Source organism: Phytophthora infestans, genomic scaffold, assembly GCF_000142945.1.
Source record: "Phytophthora infestans T30-4 supercont1.28 genomic scaffold, whole genome shotgun sequence".
Lineage (NCBI taxonomy): Eukaryota > Oomycota > Peronosporomycetes > Peronosporales > Peronosporaceae > Phytophthora > Phytophthora infestans.
The window spans coordinates 1,703,254-1,719,121 of NW_003303731.1; the positions used below are offsets into that span (position 1 = coordinate 1,703,254).

A 15,868-nucleotide genomic window follows, 5' to 3' on the forward strand; every position below is an offset into this window, starting at 1 on the left:
TGGCACGAGGGCCGCTACTACAATTGCGGCCTCAACGAAGCCTCTTTGCGACAGCCACCAGGCGCTTCAACAAGGTGATTTAATTAAGCCAAACTCGCGCATACGTGCGCTGTGGCAGCTCCTCCGCCCGGGAGCTGTCGGCGAGCCAACGCCGCTGGAAAGGCCGCACTGCGGCCCGCAGGTCTGTAATGGCGAGATGGCTCGGCTTTCGGCACGTGTGATGGATTGGCTTGAACATAAACTCTGGTGAGCATCCGGCAGGCTGGCGCAAGCCACCAAAGAAGTGCAAGTTGCACTTCTTTGGTGGCACTGCAACGTCTAAAACTCTGGTCGTGTGAAAACGGTGACCTGTGATATAGCAATTGGTCGGCATCAATTGAGTAGAAATTTACAGTTTTTCATGTATATGTGTTTACTGGTATGAAGCAGACGTGCTGGGTGCCGTAGAAGGCGTGCGGCTGAAAACTCTCTCTACAGGTAGTACACCGAGCACGCGCACAAGCCTCTCAAGCCGGGCTAGAGTCTAGCCACGCTCACCTACGGCAAATCGCATTTGGAAGTCTGTGAAAACGTCCCTACCGGTACACGTAATACATGAACATGTACAGTACAGTTCACGTACATGAAGTGTACACTGTTCACTGAGGTCCCATCGAATGCAAACACCTTGCATACAAGTTGCACAGTCACCCCACAGGGCGACGAGAGACTTGAACGACGACGTCACGAAACTGAAGCGATTAAAAACGCTGCCCCGTCTCCCATGACGTCACCTGTCTACAATAGCGGGTCAATATCGTCCGCCAGTGTCTCCCTGGCCTCTTGTGTCTTGAGTTCGCCCCGAGCATTGTCCACATTGCCCTCTGATCGCGAGTTTTCTTCCTCTTGACCGACACTTTCTTCTTTCTCTTGAGCCACATCCTCGTCGTCTCCGTCGAGATCTTCCTCTTCCCGAACAGCCCCCGTCACAGCCGCGTCCACATCGCTGTCTGCGTCGCCACCCTCCGAGATGGCGTCTGCAGATTTTTTTGTGCTAGATTTACTTCCGTACAGCTTGGCACTTCGACGACGGCGCTGCATCTTCGCACCCTTCACTTGGAAATCCACCGCATGCAGCGACATGGGTTTGCCAACGAGCTCGGCCTTGTGAATACGTTGCCAGCAGCCCGTGTCTGGCTCCTCCAGCCCAGCAGCATCGCCACTCCGCTTTTTCTGTTCGTACTCTCGATGGTCGACCACCACTTTGATGATACTGGATAAGCCAGACTCCACGTAGCGCTGAGCGATAGGCGTGCTGTAGTCGCAGGCCGGCGAGCTGTTGACCTCGATCAGCCACGGCGTCAGATTCTCGTCCACCATGAAGTCGTATCCGTACAGCTCGCAGCTGTTGTTGCGATGGTTGACCATGTCTTGCACGCACTGCAGCGACTGTACGACGATCTCCTTCATGCGTGGGTGCATGTGCGAGTCCCAGATCTCGGGTTTCCCCAACTTCGTCGACAAGAACTTCTTAAAGTCGTCCGAGTGCCACATATTGCCCTCCACCTGCATCTCGCCATCGTCCGTCGTGTACACGTCGTTGAATCTGTCGCTGTATTTCTGGATCGAGTTGTTGGTCAAGTGTACGTACTGGTCGTCCAGGTTGTCCATCGAGTATTCCGCTGACGAGAAGCGTAGATAGCAGTCTTCATTGAGCCAAACAGTGAGCGGGTCCCATCCCGTGACGAGCACCCACTGTCGAATATCGAACTTGCGTTTACACAGCAGCAACGGGTTCTCGATGTACTTCTGCGCCACCCATTGACACTCTTTGTGGTTGTCCACATCGACGCATTCCAGCAGCTGGTCCAGGTCGTTGAAGACGCGGATGCCACGTCCTCTTGACATTCCTGCGGGCTTGACAATCCACACATTCTGGCCGGTACTCGTACTAGCGGCAGGATGAGGCTCCGACAGCATGAACTCCGCCCCACCGTTGATATAGAACTGAGGACACAATTTCTCCAGCACCTGCGCCAGTCGGATTGCTTCGTGAAAAGCCCCATCGCGTACAAGTGACACGTGCGCTATGAGATCGCTGAGCCGAGCTTTCTCCCGATTGAATGCGTCCACGTGCTTCTTCTCCGCGTATCGTAGCAGTCTCTTTTCTCTTGCCGACACCACTGTGTCACCGCTGTTCCCTTCGGTAGCTGCATCTCTGTCTTCTGCGTAGACCTTCTTCTTGTACACTAATGAGGCCCGAAGCTGACCCGGTTTGTCCAATGAGCAATTCGTCAGCACTTCCCATTGCAGATCTGTCACCAACTCGTCCACACCTGTCGACAGCGGGTTATCTACGCTCTCCTCAAGAGGATCGACATGACCTATGGACTCGAAATGGTTGCACTCGGGTCGTTTGCTCTTGATCTTCTTCCTCGCTATGTCCAGAACCACATCGACTAACGCTTCGTTTGCTCCCATCGACGCAGCTCCTGGCAGCTTATTCTCAAGTTGCAAGCCTCGTCTCGCTAACTGTTTCAGGAGTCCTTCGGCCACACCGTAACGAAAGTCCTGAACGAATGTATCCATGTCCATGTGGTCGTTCAGGTCATACGCACGAGGGAAGAACCCATCGATATCCACGCTGTGATGCCACACGGCACTTCGCAAGTTGTGAATAAGTCCCACTTTCGTCGTGATGGCTGCGTTTTGGGTGAAATGGTTCACGTACTGGTGTTTCTCGAGTTTCATCCCCCTCAACTCCTCGCTCTTTAGAGTCCACTTGAAGTCGAAATACGGCGACGCCCGATCCTGGTTGTAGAACCACCCACGCTTCTCCAGTTCTTCCTTTATCACTGGATACCACCCAGTCATACAGAAGACTTTTTGGTCAGGCGCGACGCCGTGACGTTTCTTCCAGGACGCCAAATCTCGCGCTTCGGGGATAATTTGAGCGTCGCGGTCCTTCAGTTTACTCAGTCGAGCGACCATCGCCTCCACGTCCACCGGCGGGCCCGCGTTCGCCGCTTTCTCGGCCGCTGCAGCTGCCGCCTCTGCTTCTTCCTTCTCTCTCACTTCGGCCAGGGCTTGTTGCTTCGCTGCCGCTTCTTGCAACCGCTGCTGAGCCTCCTTTTGGATCCTCCGCTTGCGTTTCTCCTGCAAGATCCGCGCATCGTCGTCCTCTTTCTCCTTTTGTTTGCGTTGATCGGCCAGTTGCTGGAGGTATCTCTGCTGCTTTCGGTGAAGCGCGTCGCGCTGCTCTTTCGCCCGTTGTTTCTGCGCTTCCGTTTGCTCCTCGACGACGATTTCACTACTCGTCGGCGCTTCCTTCGGCCCATCAGCGTCGCTTTTCGTCTCCATCGCGTCGTGTTCCTCTGCTCGAGTGACGGAGTGTTGGATCTTGTGCAGAACCGTCTGCGTCACCTTCTCACGCTTGCGTTCTTCGCGTTCCTTCTCCACTTCCTGCTGCGCTTGGTCTTCGCGCTGCTTGGCTTGAAGTCGAGCTAGATGCGCCTGTTGCCTCTTGAGTAAACGTCTCTGACGCTTCGCCTTTTCCTTGCGTCGTTCGGCCTCTGCAGCGTCGTCTTGATCCTCGTCTTGAGGCTCTTGTTGCCGCTTAATTGCGCTAGTGAGATCGCCCACCTCGGGAGACAACGCAGCTTGTTTCTGTCGAGCGTCGGCTCCGTCCAGGAGTTTGCGCGTCATTTTTTCATGAAGTTTCTTTTTGCGTGTCTCCTGTCGCGCGCGATCTTGTTTTTCTCTACGTTTCTTCTCTTCCAGTTCTCTAATAAAGTCTCGGTTCTTGTCCTTCTTCACCTGCAAAGAAGATCGAGACGAAGACGACGTCCGACTGCTGGATAAACCGCGACGCTTCTCGTCTTCCTCGTCGTGGTAATCTCGCGCGGTTTCGCGTCCTTGTTCTTCTTCCTGGTTGCGTGTTGGCAGTTGCTGGGGCCTACCTATCGATGGAAACTTCACTCCAGACGAAGATGAAGATATCGTTGCTGGTACGCTTCGTTGTTTAGGCTGCTTGAGACGACTTCGCTGGCTGTTGCAGGACGACGTGCCAGCATCGTTCACCAGCGGTGGCAGTAGCCCGAGAGTCGGGCTTTTAGCTCGATCTTCTGGCAGACGTGGAAGAATTGAGCTGCTCATCGAGAACGTTGCGATGCTCCGCTGAAGCGACGATTTGTGAGCGCAACCTCAGTTGCCGTTAGCATGTTCACTATTCTCAGGAATAGTCTACAGTCGTGAGACCAAATACCGACCCAATTCGCTCTATCTGGTAGTATTGATGCGGTTTACTGCGGCAGAGAGAGCCACGACTATCTAATTGTTGCATTACTCGGCGTAGGCATCCACGTGCACGCCGGCAATGGCACGACCGGACGGGTCAGCGGCGTTCTTGAACGCAGCGTCCCACTCGATAGCAGCAGGGGTACTGCAGGCGATGCTGGGGCCTCCAGGCACAGTCTGGGCCGCCACCTCGCGATGGAAGTGGTGCTGGAAGATGCTGCGGTACATGTACGCCTCCTTGGACTGAGGCGTGTTGTACGGGAATAGCCGCTCGGCGTGCTTCATCTGGCGCTCCGTGACGGTCTTCTCGGCCAGATCCTTGAGCGAATCAATCCACCCGTAGCCTACACCGTCCGAGAACTGCTCCTTCTGACGCCACAGAATGTGCTCGGGCAAGTACGGGTTCTCCTTGTCCTCGAAAGCCTTGCGGATAATGTACTTCTCGAACTTTTTGGCCTTGGCGTCGATCATCTTCTCGCGCGTGTCAATGTTCATGGCGATGTCGAGGAAATCGGCGTCCAGGAACGGCACACGCGCCTCTAGACCCCACGCACTTGTGGACTTGTTGGCACGCAGACAGTCGTACTGGTGCAGCGCCTGTAGTTTGGCCACCGTCTCCTTGTGGAAGGCCTCAGCACTGGGAGCTTTGTGGAAGTACAAGTATCCGCCAAAGACTTCATCGGCACCTTCACCAGATAGCACCATCTTGATGCCCATCGCCTTGATCTTCCTCGACATAAGGAACATGGGGGTAGACGCACGGATTGTGGTCACGTCGTACGTCTCCAGGTGCTTGATGACTTCCGATACAGCGTCCAGACCTTCCTGGATCGTGTACGTGTACGAGTGGTGGATGGTACCAAGGAACTCGGCCACTTCCTGTGCTGCCTTGAGGTCGGGCGAGTTCTCGAGACCGATAGTGAACGAGTGGATCTTGTTGATCCATTCTCCACCTTGAGCCACGAGTTTCTGCTTCTCTCGGACTGCAATTGAAGCCACAAGAGACGAGTCCAGTCCTCCAGAGAGCAGTACGCCCCATGGGACGTCCGACATCATTCGACGCTTGACAGCAGCCTCGAAAGCTTCACGAAGAGCCGTGAGATCCAACGGCGTCTTGCCAATGTGGCCAGGCTCGTACCAGTTGGGCTTGTACCATGGCTTACACGTCTCCGTGTCGCTCGTGAAGACGTGACCAGGCGGGAAGACCTCGAAGCGGACGCATCCTTCCTCCAGCGCCTTCATTTCCGAGGCGAACCAGACACTACCGTCAGCTCCGTAGCCATAATACATTGGGGTAATTCCCATGTGATCCCTAGCAGCTAGGAAGAAATCCTTGCGGTGGTCGTAGAGAACGAAGCTGAACATGCCACGCAGCAAGTGGACAAAGCCTGGGCCGTGCTCGAGGTAGAGCGGGATGATGACCTCGCAGTCCGACTTGGTGAGGAACTTGTAGGGCGTTTTCAGGCCCGCAGCCAGCTCCTTGTAGTTGTAGATCTCGCCGTTGACGCCGCACGTGATGCTTCGCTCCGGGTCGTTGCTCACGAGAGGCTGAGCGCCCGACTCCGGGTCGATAATGGCCAGACGCTCGTGCTCGATGGCGATACCGCGCTCGCCAAACACGCGCACGCCGTTCCAGTCCGGGCCACGGTGCTGGATCTTCTTGCCGGCGACTAGTGCGGCTTGGCGGAGCTCCGCCTCGGGCATCATGGAGCGTAGGATGGCGACAATTCCGCACATTGTGGTGGTCTAGAGAGGACTGGAGGGCGGATGTGGAAGTGGGGCGAATGGTGGGGCTGAAGTTTTGACGGCCGCCTTCTGATAAGACCTCGCTATGCTCATATTCAGCACAAGAATTTTCCTTAAGCTGCTCAAAACACTACCTGGGTTTACAGACACTGAAAAGATATATATATATAAGCATTTGGGTAAAGCCTACATTAATATGCAAGGGCTCAATTCTCTGTGATTTCGACTATACCCAGGGAGCACGCCGTCTATAACGCACCGGAATAAATCTTGTGGCGACGTTGCGCAAAAACCGAGCGCAAATACCGGTGACGTAGACCTGCATCATCGCCAATAGGAGCGAATGATTGGTGAAGCAGTTTAGTCACAATGACGGACAATATTATTCTGCGTTCGTTTTCGTGGTCATGAAAATGAAAAATTACAGCTTCGTAAAGCTTTTTTTTATAGTAAAAACCACACTGATTTCTAGACTAGCCGCGGGCTTCGTTGGTGTCCCTGGAAGGCACCACCGCAAAGTTTTCCGTGCTGACCTATTACTGCACCTAGCGCCATAATATTTTTTTCAATGATAATCATGTGTGATTGGACGCCAGGCAACAGATTTAAACGCAATACCGGTATTTGGAGCTTGCAACGACGCAGAAATCAAATTCAAATGTCAGTATGGCAGACGGTCTCTGGAGTTGTGCTGCCCAAACAGCGCTTCGGACAAACGCTTCGTGGCGAATGTTCGTGCTTGTTTTGTAAAACCGCTAGCTGTCGATGCTGAGGACCAAAACGTCAACGATAAGGACGAGGGCGATTTTTTAAATTCAGATCCCGTCGACAAGCGGTTGTGGCACGTACGTTAAGGAGACAAGGCTTGCTCGCTTTATCAACGAGATATACGACGGATACGGAGACTTGTCAGTATCAAGCATTAGCAGTTGTGAAAAATGTATGCATGGGATATAGTGAATTCTGCTTTGACGCTGTCGCTTTCGTTATTGCAGCTCGCCAAGTTCATCCGGCACTATCTCACAAACCTATTCGGTCTCAAGCGCTTGGTTGATCAACAGGATTGGGATCTCATCGAAGGCTGGCTGGACGCTCTCCAGCATGTACGAAAAATCTGGTTGTTTTGTCTTCTTTTGAGCTCACAGTTGCCCTTGTTCTCCTCCGCATTAAACCTACAGCGATATGATGTAGAGCTCTTTTCGTGCCTCTTGCGGCGAGCATACCCTGGTCTTCTTCTTGATCACACGATCCAGTTTTCAGGTAAACAGGTAACACGCGTATTTTCCCGGCAGCAAACTTAACCTCACAAACAGTTTGCTGTTGCCAACCGGTACAGCATGCACCAGCTTATCGGCCCATGTCAGTCAAGCCTGTCTCAAGAAAAGACCGAACCGGCACATTTGACTAGCAATCTGAACGTTCGGCTCTCAAAAGAGCAAGCTGAAAACCTTGCTGAGACTATTCGGCTCCAAAACCGAGGACACATACATCGAGGTTAGTCTGTCACTATTGTTGCCGTCCACCAAGCAACGCTAATGCGTTGTTGCTCTCAGTTTGTGCACGCAATGGAGACTTTCCTGAGCTGCGACAAGCACCGTGAGGATACGTTCATCTGCTCGACTGCTGGACGCCAACAAATTCCTCTTTTGCGCCACCGAAACGCACCACAAATCCAGTGCTCCATTTTCAAGCGCTATTACGTGAGCACAGATTCGAAACACCTTGTCCCACCCAGTCCAAAGAATCGACCCTTTCCGTTCGAGAAACTCCTAACAACAGCGTCTACTGTAGAGCAGCAGTGATATCGGACCGACGCAATACACGCTTTATTATTCCCCAGAAGCGCCGTCCAGTACTGGAGCTGTTGAAATCCAGATTCATATCCAGGACCAGAGTCAACGTGAAGTACAAGACGGATGGTCGAACTACGGGACCTGGCACAACTGAGCTGAGCACAAAGGTGCTGTGCAGTGTAGTGAAGACAAATGATGCCAGGCCAATGCATGAGAAGCGACTGCATGGTCGCAGAACAACGTTGAGCTGAGGAGTATTAATAGTGAAGCTAACGATCTAATGATACTTTCTTTTACCTTTCAGTGGACTGGTGAAAATGTTCCTAGGGCATACGGATCAAGTGCATTATCCAAGAGGGTTCTGAGCCCAAAAGACTTTCGGATTTTGTTCACTAACGTGATCTAAGATGTCAGGACCATTAAAGTATGTGTCCCAAAGAACTGGGATGGGAAGGATTGGCAGCAGTATAAATGGGCGATGGAGATAGTTCTCAAGAAGAAGAAACTCATGGATATCGTGAATGGGAATCTCACGAAGATGATGCTCTCTACGTCGGAGGCTGAGGAAGAGTTTGATGATCATCAGTTGACCATCATGCAGCTCATCGGGATGTCACTGCCAGCAGAAATCTTCCATCAGATTCGCGACAAATCCACCGGACCCGACACGTGGAAGGCGCTCTGCGTAATCTATGAGAGCCGGGAGAACCGAACTACTATGGCTCATAGAGCTGAGAGCATTAGACACGAGCTTGATATGCTCAAGCTGTCCTCGGGCGGAAACGTCAACAAGCACCTGAGTACGATGTTCAACTTGCGGACGGAGTTGCTGTCTCTCAACTATCAATTCGACGACACCGCGATGGTGGAGTTAATGTTGAACAGTCTACCGCATACGTATGAGTTTGAGAGTTTGAAGAGTGGTGTTCGGTACAATTGTGCTGACACATACATCACCCCAGAGCGGACTCGAGAGCTTATTCGGGTTGCTGACTCTCGACAGAGAGTTTTTCAAGCTAAGAGCGGGAAACGCAGCCAGAAAAGCGGTAGTGTTGAGAAGCAGAAGGCCGATGGCAATGGACAAAATCGTGAAAAAACTGAGAAGTTTAAAGACACAAAGAAGAAGGTGAAAAAGTGCTTTGTTTGCGACAGTACTGAACACCTTTTTCGGAGTGTCCGCAGAAGGTGAAGAACCAAGACGGGGCCAGAGCTGCTAAAAGCGAGCAGAAGAAGAAGGCACGTGCAAATGTGACTTGTGTGGATTACAGCGAGTCATTAGGCTCAGATACAGAAGAAGTACATGTATCAGAAGAAGTGACGGACGCTTTGGACGCTCTACTGATCGACGCCAGACGGCCGGCGGAGAACAGCGAAGAGAATGAAGCGGGTTCAAACATGGAGAAAGAGGCAAGAGGTAATGAAGCTGATGCTACTGTTAGCTGTTGGTACGATGGTCTCGAACATGATGAACATGAAGTAGACACAAGTAGTGGGTGGTGCTACTTCGATACGGCTGCTAACGTGCACATGACGGGAAACCCGTGGTATTACGTGGCGTTTACACCGGATCTAAATCAATCCCAGCATGTACATGGGGTTACGCCTGCGCTGGCTTCTCGAGTGGCTGGAGTAGGGACTGTGCAGCTAATAACTGAAGTTGAAGGCGAGCGGAAGGCAGTGTACCTCAGTGACGTCTTCTACATTCCTGGTGCTACACATGGCCTACTATCAGTCGGATAAGCTACGGAACAAGGTTTTGACTTTGATTACCATGGACAATTGAGGTGCTTTCGTGTGAAAGATGAACACGAGGATACTGTAATTGTTGCAGCACCGGACGATGGAACATGGGGATTTCAAGTGAGCCATCCATCCAGAAATGGATTTATTAGTTCACAGGATCGGCCGTTGTGCAATATCACAGTTGCGGAAGGAGTGGCTTCTTTGAAACTTTTGCATGAGAGATTGGGGCATGTGTCCACAATACTTGAAGACGATGGTCGACAAGAACCTCGTTCGTGGCATGATGCTAAGGCAGAGAGAGCTAGGAACGTGTGACGCCTGTCATATTGGCAAGCAGAAGCAGCGAAGACACTGGAAGAAGCTGGATCGCAACACAAAGGCTCCGAACCAAATGGTATACGCTGACTTACTGATCCCTAGTAAAGCTAATGGTACTAGATTCGAGGCTGTTCTTGTGCTCATGGATGGGTACACTCGCTTTGTGAAAGTTCACATGTTGACTAGCAAGTCAAGCGAGGTAGTGAACCAGCACATGAAAGAATATGTGTTCTGGGCTGAAAGACAAGCTGGTCGTCAGCAGGATGGCTCTATTCGAGTGAAGTACAGAGTACACCAAGTCTTGACAGACAAAGGCGGTGAATTCGTTAATACAGTATTGGATAACTGGTACGGAGTGCACGGCATCGAGCATGTGAAGGTGGGTCCAAAGAGAGCACAGCTGAACCTTTGCGAGAGGACGCTTCGATCTCTCGTGGAGATGACGAAGTCGATGATGCATGATGCTGGATTATCTGTTAGTCTGTGGCCTGAAGCGCTGCGTAACGCAGTGTACATCAAGAACAGAACCTACAATAAGGGAACTCAGAGCATTCCCTATGAGATTATGTTTGGGATCAAACCCGACCTCCATCACATCCGCAAGTTTGGTTCACTTGCTTATGTGCATGTACCAGTGACACCAGGTCGGAAGAAGCACCATGATAACGCGCGACTAGGTTTTGTGCTCGGTTATGCTGAAGATACCGTGGGTTGTAAAGTCTACTTTCCTGATGATCGTACAGCTAAATTCGTATCCGATCTTCGCATTAGTGAGGATGTGATGTACCGAGATCGTCATGGAGTAGACTTGGAGGACGACGACTTGGAGTCGTTGCACTTTACGAAGCGCAGTAACATGGAGCCGAGTACTGAAAACTCAACGCTCGAATCTACTATGGATCTGAGTGAAGTCTGCAACTCGAACGCTGCTCCGATGATGAGCGAGGCTACGCTCGAAGCGACCAGAGACCTCGAGGGAGGCGAGGACGATACTGCGCAACGAGTTGAAGAGCGATATGAGGTGATGACGGAGCTTAGGGAGGCGCAACGAGCGTCATTACCGTCAACAGCATCTGCAAACTGGACAGGACTGGAAGGAATCGGAGACACAGTGACTGAACCTCCGTGTGTTCCGAATGTTGAAGGGGTAACGGCGGGTTTATCTAGTGTACTGACTGCACTGCAGAGTGGACAATACCACAACCAGAGTGATGATCTTATACAGAGTGACGGTGTGAATTCTGAAGGATCAGCGTCGAAACTTACGACAGTATATGGATACACGAAACCTGACATGACAAGTGATAATGCGTCTGCTGTCAGTGTGTGTGGTTCATTAGACGTTGGTGCTGATGGGAGTTCATCTGAAGTGGACACTGAAGGGCTGCATGCAGGTGAAAATCTCTCTGAATCGGTTGTGAATGAAACGAATCTTGTAGCCGATGAAGACGGAGATATGCTGGCTGACGTTGATGAGAAATTCAGTGAAGATGCTGATAACGTCACCATTTCCAGTACGTGTGAGAAATTGGTATGCAAGCGCCAACGAGATGAAACAAACTCAGAAATGGGTCGTGTGGAGATATGTGCGGAACGTGAAGGTCCGAAGCGAACTCGAACTGGTCTACGTGAGATCACGAGCGTCATCGACCTAATTCTTTGGATGACTATGTAGTCAACGCGGTGCAGAATACGTCACGTGTACTGGATGAGAATGGACGTCCTATACGAGCAAGTGATGTTAGGATTCCACGCAACCACCGCGAAGCTATGCGAAGCAAATACCGTAACTATTGGCGCGAAGCCGAGCTGGCAGAGATGTCGGCAATGAAACGACGTAGAGTTCTGGAATAGATTGCGTTTGAGGATGTTCCGAAGGATGCTAAGCCTATCAAGACACGATGGGTCTATAGTGTGAAGACGGATTTTCAGGGGTTTGTGATTCGCTTCAAAGCTCGACTAGTTGCTCTTGGCAATTACTTCCTCTGGTCGGAAATGATCACGCGAAGTAAGTATGATAGGTCAATAGTGCTGTTACCCGCTAAGACCTTATTTTACGATTTATATAAAGTTATAGATCACATTAACTGTCATTTATAGATCACATTAACTGTCATTTATGCTGATGTTAAATTGAATAGCAGTGCACTGCCACGGTTTGAAGACTTAAGTAACGCGACACCAGACTCATACAGCTCTTTGCTACATGACAAACTAACAGGAAGTTGTTTCGCCCTCCGGAGCTTGGCTTTCCCCAAGTGCGGTAGTTTGTACAGGTTGCCTCCTCCTTCTCGTAAAAGCTCCAGCATACATGCCTGTAAGGTCAAAAAAATATCATCTACCGTGTCAGTCTCCAGCTGCCGAAACGCGTCCACCACCGACGCTATGAGAGCGTTGATACCCTTACTTGGTATTCGATGCTGAATACTTTGCATGGAGGCGAACAGACCCAGATCTAATTGAGGTCAGGCGAGTTGGGGGGCTGACATAGTAGCTTGATGTTCCATCCTCCTTCAGTTCCGGCCTTCATTACATCCGGGTCTGTTGGCGCTACGTGCGGCTTTGCATTGTCTTGTTGTACGAATATGATTTCATTCCGATCCTTCCTTGGCCAATTTGCTTTGATCGCTGGAAATACTTTTGTCAGAAGATAATCCTTGTACACTTCCCGACAGACCGTATCGATATTACGAGTGCAAATAGCTCCTTTGTCTCTATTTTTGCTTCGCCGTTTCGCCTCGTACTGTTCCGTGAAAGACAATATACCAACTTTGCCATCCCAACGCTGCTTTCGGTGAAGATCGTACCTAAAATTAAAAATAAAATGTTAGAGGTTTTTATATGTCAAAAATATAATATTATAGAAGATTTACCTTGGGCAGGCTAAAATCATCGTCTAGGGAACGGAATCGTTTAACTCTTTCAAGGCGCGAGCAAGGAAGTTCTTCCGCCGTCGAAAAACGAGGTATGATCGTCCTGTTGCGATTCTGCGTAAAACCACTTCTCGTCTAACTCGGAATAGAATGGGCAATGAGTCCAAAATGGCACAGTAAAATTCGTCCGATAAAACGACAACGCGTGCTCTACCCGCCGTATCTTGTTTTCATTCGTTAGCGACGGCCTTGATAAACGTGGTTCGTCGCGTTACCATCCCTTCATTCACTGCCTGTCTTACCCAGATGCCTGGAGAGACCAGAGACCGCCGCCACACGTCTTTCAACCGCTCTATCCTCGATATGAACACTCTTCAGTTTGTCTCGTACCTCGTCTCGATTCTTCCGCTTTCTGCCGCTGTTCTTCTTTAATCCGGCTACGCCAATCACCCCCCACGACACTAGCCGTCACTGCAGAGATGTACCGCTTCCAAATTAACCTCACGGTGTCCGGATGTCGGCCGATAAGAACACCAACCTTAGCAAACGCTCCACGGGGTAATTCTCCGTTGTTGCTGATTTTTAGAAGCTCGTCAATGACGGCTTTGCGCTCATTATCGGTAAGGTTGGGCTTCGGCATATTTGTAGAGGAAGAAACAGCGTAGTGCAGGCGTGGCGGGTCGCACTCCAGGCGAGGCTTGAAACCTTGAGAGCAAAAAGTGAGATTGCGGAGGCTACAGAAGTTCGTTCGGCGCAAAACTGGTGGCTGTAGGAAGAGGAGATGCAGGGCTTTCGTTTAGTCCAATCAGACGCTGAATTGGGTAAATAGAACTAACGCTATTGGTCAAATTGTCGACTTCGCGTGATCATTTCCGACCAGAGGAAGTATCAGAGACCAGGAGTGGATTTCGCTGACACGTTCTCGCCGGTGGCACGAATGTCTTCCTTCAGGCTTCTAGTGGCATTAGCTGCGGCTCTGAACCTGAAGCTCTACGGAGGAGATGTAGATACGGCATATCTAAATGCATTACTCGGAATCCTGCAATACGTGAAGTCGATTGACGGGTTTCCGTGTGAAGTGGATGGCCACATGTATGTGGTGACCACAGCGTTGTATAGATTGAGGCAGTCTGGGCGCGAGTGGAACTCTGAAATTAACCAGTGGCTTCTTACTTGTGGCCACCAGAGATCGTTGACCGAGCCCTGTCTGTACTATCGTATTGATGGAGAAGATGTTATACTTGTCCTTGTGTATGTGGATGATATCGTGGTAGCGACCAAGGATGAGGAGAGCAAGAATATTTTGTTTGAAGATTTGGATTAAGAGTATGGACTCAAGGACCAAGGACTATTGACTGCATATCTTGGGGTTGAAGTTAGCCAGACAGAAGAGCAGATTACAGTCACTCAAACAAAGTATGCGCACGAAAGTTTGGAGAAGTTTGGCTGCGGTGAAGCTCATGCTGTTGGAAATCCCATGGAAGTGAAGGCCAGATTTGTCCCGCTGGAGAAAGGCAAGACAAGCGACACTAGTTTCCCGTACCGTGAAGCCGTGGGTATGCTGATGTATTTGGCGACAAGTACACGTCCTGATCTGGCATTTGCACTGAGCCAGTTGAGTAGATTTGTGGCAAACCCATCAAGTAAGCACGTTGGTGCATTGAAACGTGTCCTACGCTATCTTGCGGGTACTGTGAACTATGGAATAACGTACGATCGACAAGAGATAAAGTCGAAGGCTATAGTACTCGAAGGACATTGTGACAGTGACTGGGCCAATGACCCAGAAACTCGGAAGAGCACGACAGGATTCGTTTTTACACTAGCTGGTGGTGCCATTTCATGGATGTCGAGACGACAGTCCATTGTAGCCTTGTCCACTGCTGAAGCTGAGTATGTGGCTGCATGTGAGACTGTGGAGGCAATTACAGAGAGTAACATCTCACAGGAAATTCTCCCGCACCACACTGTGGAATTACGCATTGGTATTGACAACCAAGCTGCACACGTTCTAGCTACAAATCCTAACTACAGTCGCCGCACTCGACACATCGAATTGCGTTGGCATTACGTGCGTAAACAAGTGGAACGTGGAGTGCTCAAACTACATAAGATCAAAGGAGATGAGAATCCTGCTGATGCTTTTACGAAAGCACTGGACAAATTGCGTCTCAAGAATCTGATTGCTAGTGTTGGCATCGGAGATGCAAAGTAGTCAAAGCTGAAGCTTCGAAGGAGGCGTGTTGGAATCCAGATTCATATCTAGGACCAGAGTCAACGTGAAGTACAATACGGATGGTCGAACTACGGGACCTGGCACAACTGAGCTGAGCACAAAGGTGCTGTGCAGTATAGTGAAGACAAATGATGCCAGGCCAATGCATGAGAAGCGACTGCATGGTCGCAGAAGAACGTTGAGCTGAGGAGTAGTGAAGCTAACGATCTAATCATACTTTCTTTTACCTTTCAGTGGAATGGTGAAAGTGTTCCTAGGGCATACGGATCAAGTGCTTTATCCAAGAGGAGCGACCATAGTCGACGACAAACTTAAAGAGGAAGCTTGTCGACTCGACTCACTTTTGGAACGCGACAAGTTGCAGCTTCTGCAACACGTCAGCAGACAATGACAAAGCATAGCATCCGATACCGCCGGTAACTCCGAATGTAAATCGGTGGCTCAATAAGAAATGGTATTGCTTATTTGCCGAAATGAATTATGCCACAATGGATGCAGATTCAAGCGCTCCAAAATTAACGTTTTCAAACGTCAAGCCTCGCTGCTGGTGTAAAGAATACCTCGCATCTTCCTTTACAGTTTTAGGCGATCTGATTTACCCCACGGAGAGCTCAAAATCCAAGATTGTATTATTGTTAATGATGAAACTACAGAGAACTTGCTTGTTGTCGATAATTGCTAGCAAGTAAATCAACTAATCCTTAAGTGCTCCATCAAGCTCTTTAGAAAGGCAACGTAACAGTCTTATCGAGGTGATTCCTGAAATAAAAAGCATAAGTTTTGGAGCGTGTTCCCATAAGTTATGCAGTTCTTCAATCTTTAAAAATAAAAAATCTAGCATCCAGATATCTAACGCAATGCTTGAAAATAAATCAGGGCCTCCG

The 15,868-nt window shown here is 50.2% G+C and overlaps 3 protein-coding genes across 3 annotated transcripts; 1 reads left to right on the forward strand and 2 right to left on the reverse strand.

The window, feature by feature from the left end:
* Window positions 1-777: 777 nt before the first annotated feature.
* On the reverse strand, window positions 778-4,052 carry PITG_13398 (tubulin-tyrosine ligase family, putative; the record flags this gene model as incomplete). Its single annotated transcript, XM_002899988.1, has 2 exons — window positions 778-3,934; window positions 3,991-4,052. 2 exons carry the CDS (start codon window positions 4,050-4,052, stop codon window positions 778-780), a joined length of 3,219 nt encoding a protein of 1,072 aa, XP_002900034.1.
* A 199-nt stretch (window positions 4,053-4,251) lies between these two features.
* PITG_13399 (asparagine synthetase) lies at window positions 4,252-6,039 on the reverse strand (the record flags this gene model as incomplete). Its single annotated transcript, XM_002899989.1, has 1 exon — window positions 4,252-6,039. One exon carries the CDS (start codon window positions 6,010-6,012, stop codon window positions 4,321-4,323), a length of 1,692 nt encoding a protein of 563 aa, XP_002900035.1.
* A 351-nt stretch (window positions 6,040-6,390) lies between these two features.
* On the forward strand, window positions 6,391-7,968 carry PITG_13400 (uncharacterized protein; the record flags this gene model as incomplete). Its single annotated transcript, XM_002899990.1, has 5 exons — window positions 6,391-6,412; window positions 6,667-6,866; window positions 7,017-7,124; window positions 7,575-7,721; window positions 7,813-7,968. The coding sequence occupies 5 exons, from the start codon at window positions 6,391-6,393 to the stop codon at window positions 7,966-7,968; spliced, it is 633 nt and encodes a 210-aa protein (XP_002900036.1).
* Between the last annotated feature and the right edge of the window lie 7,900 nt (window positions 7,969-15,868).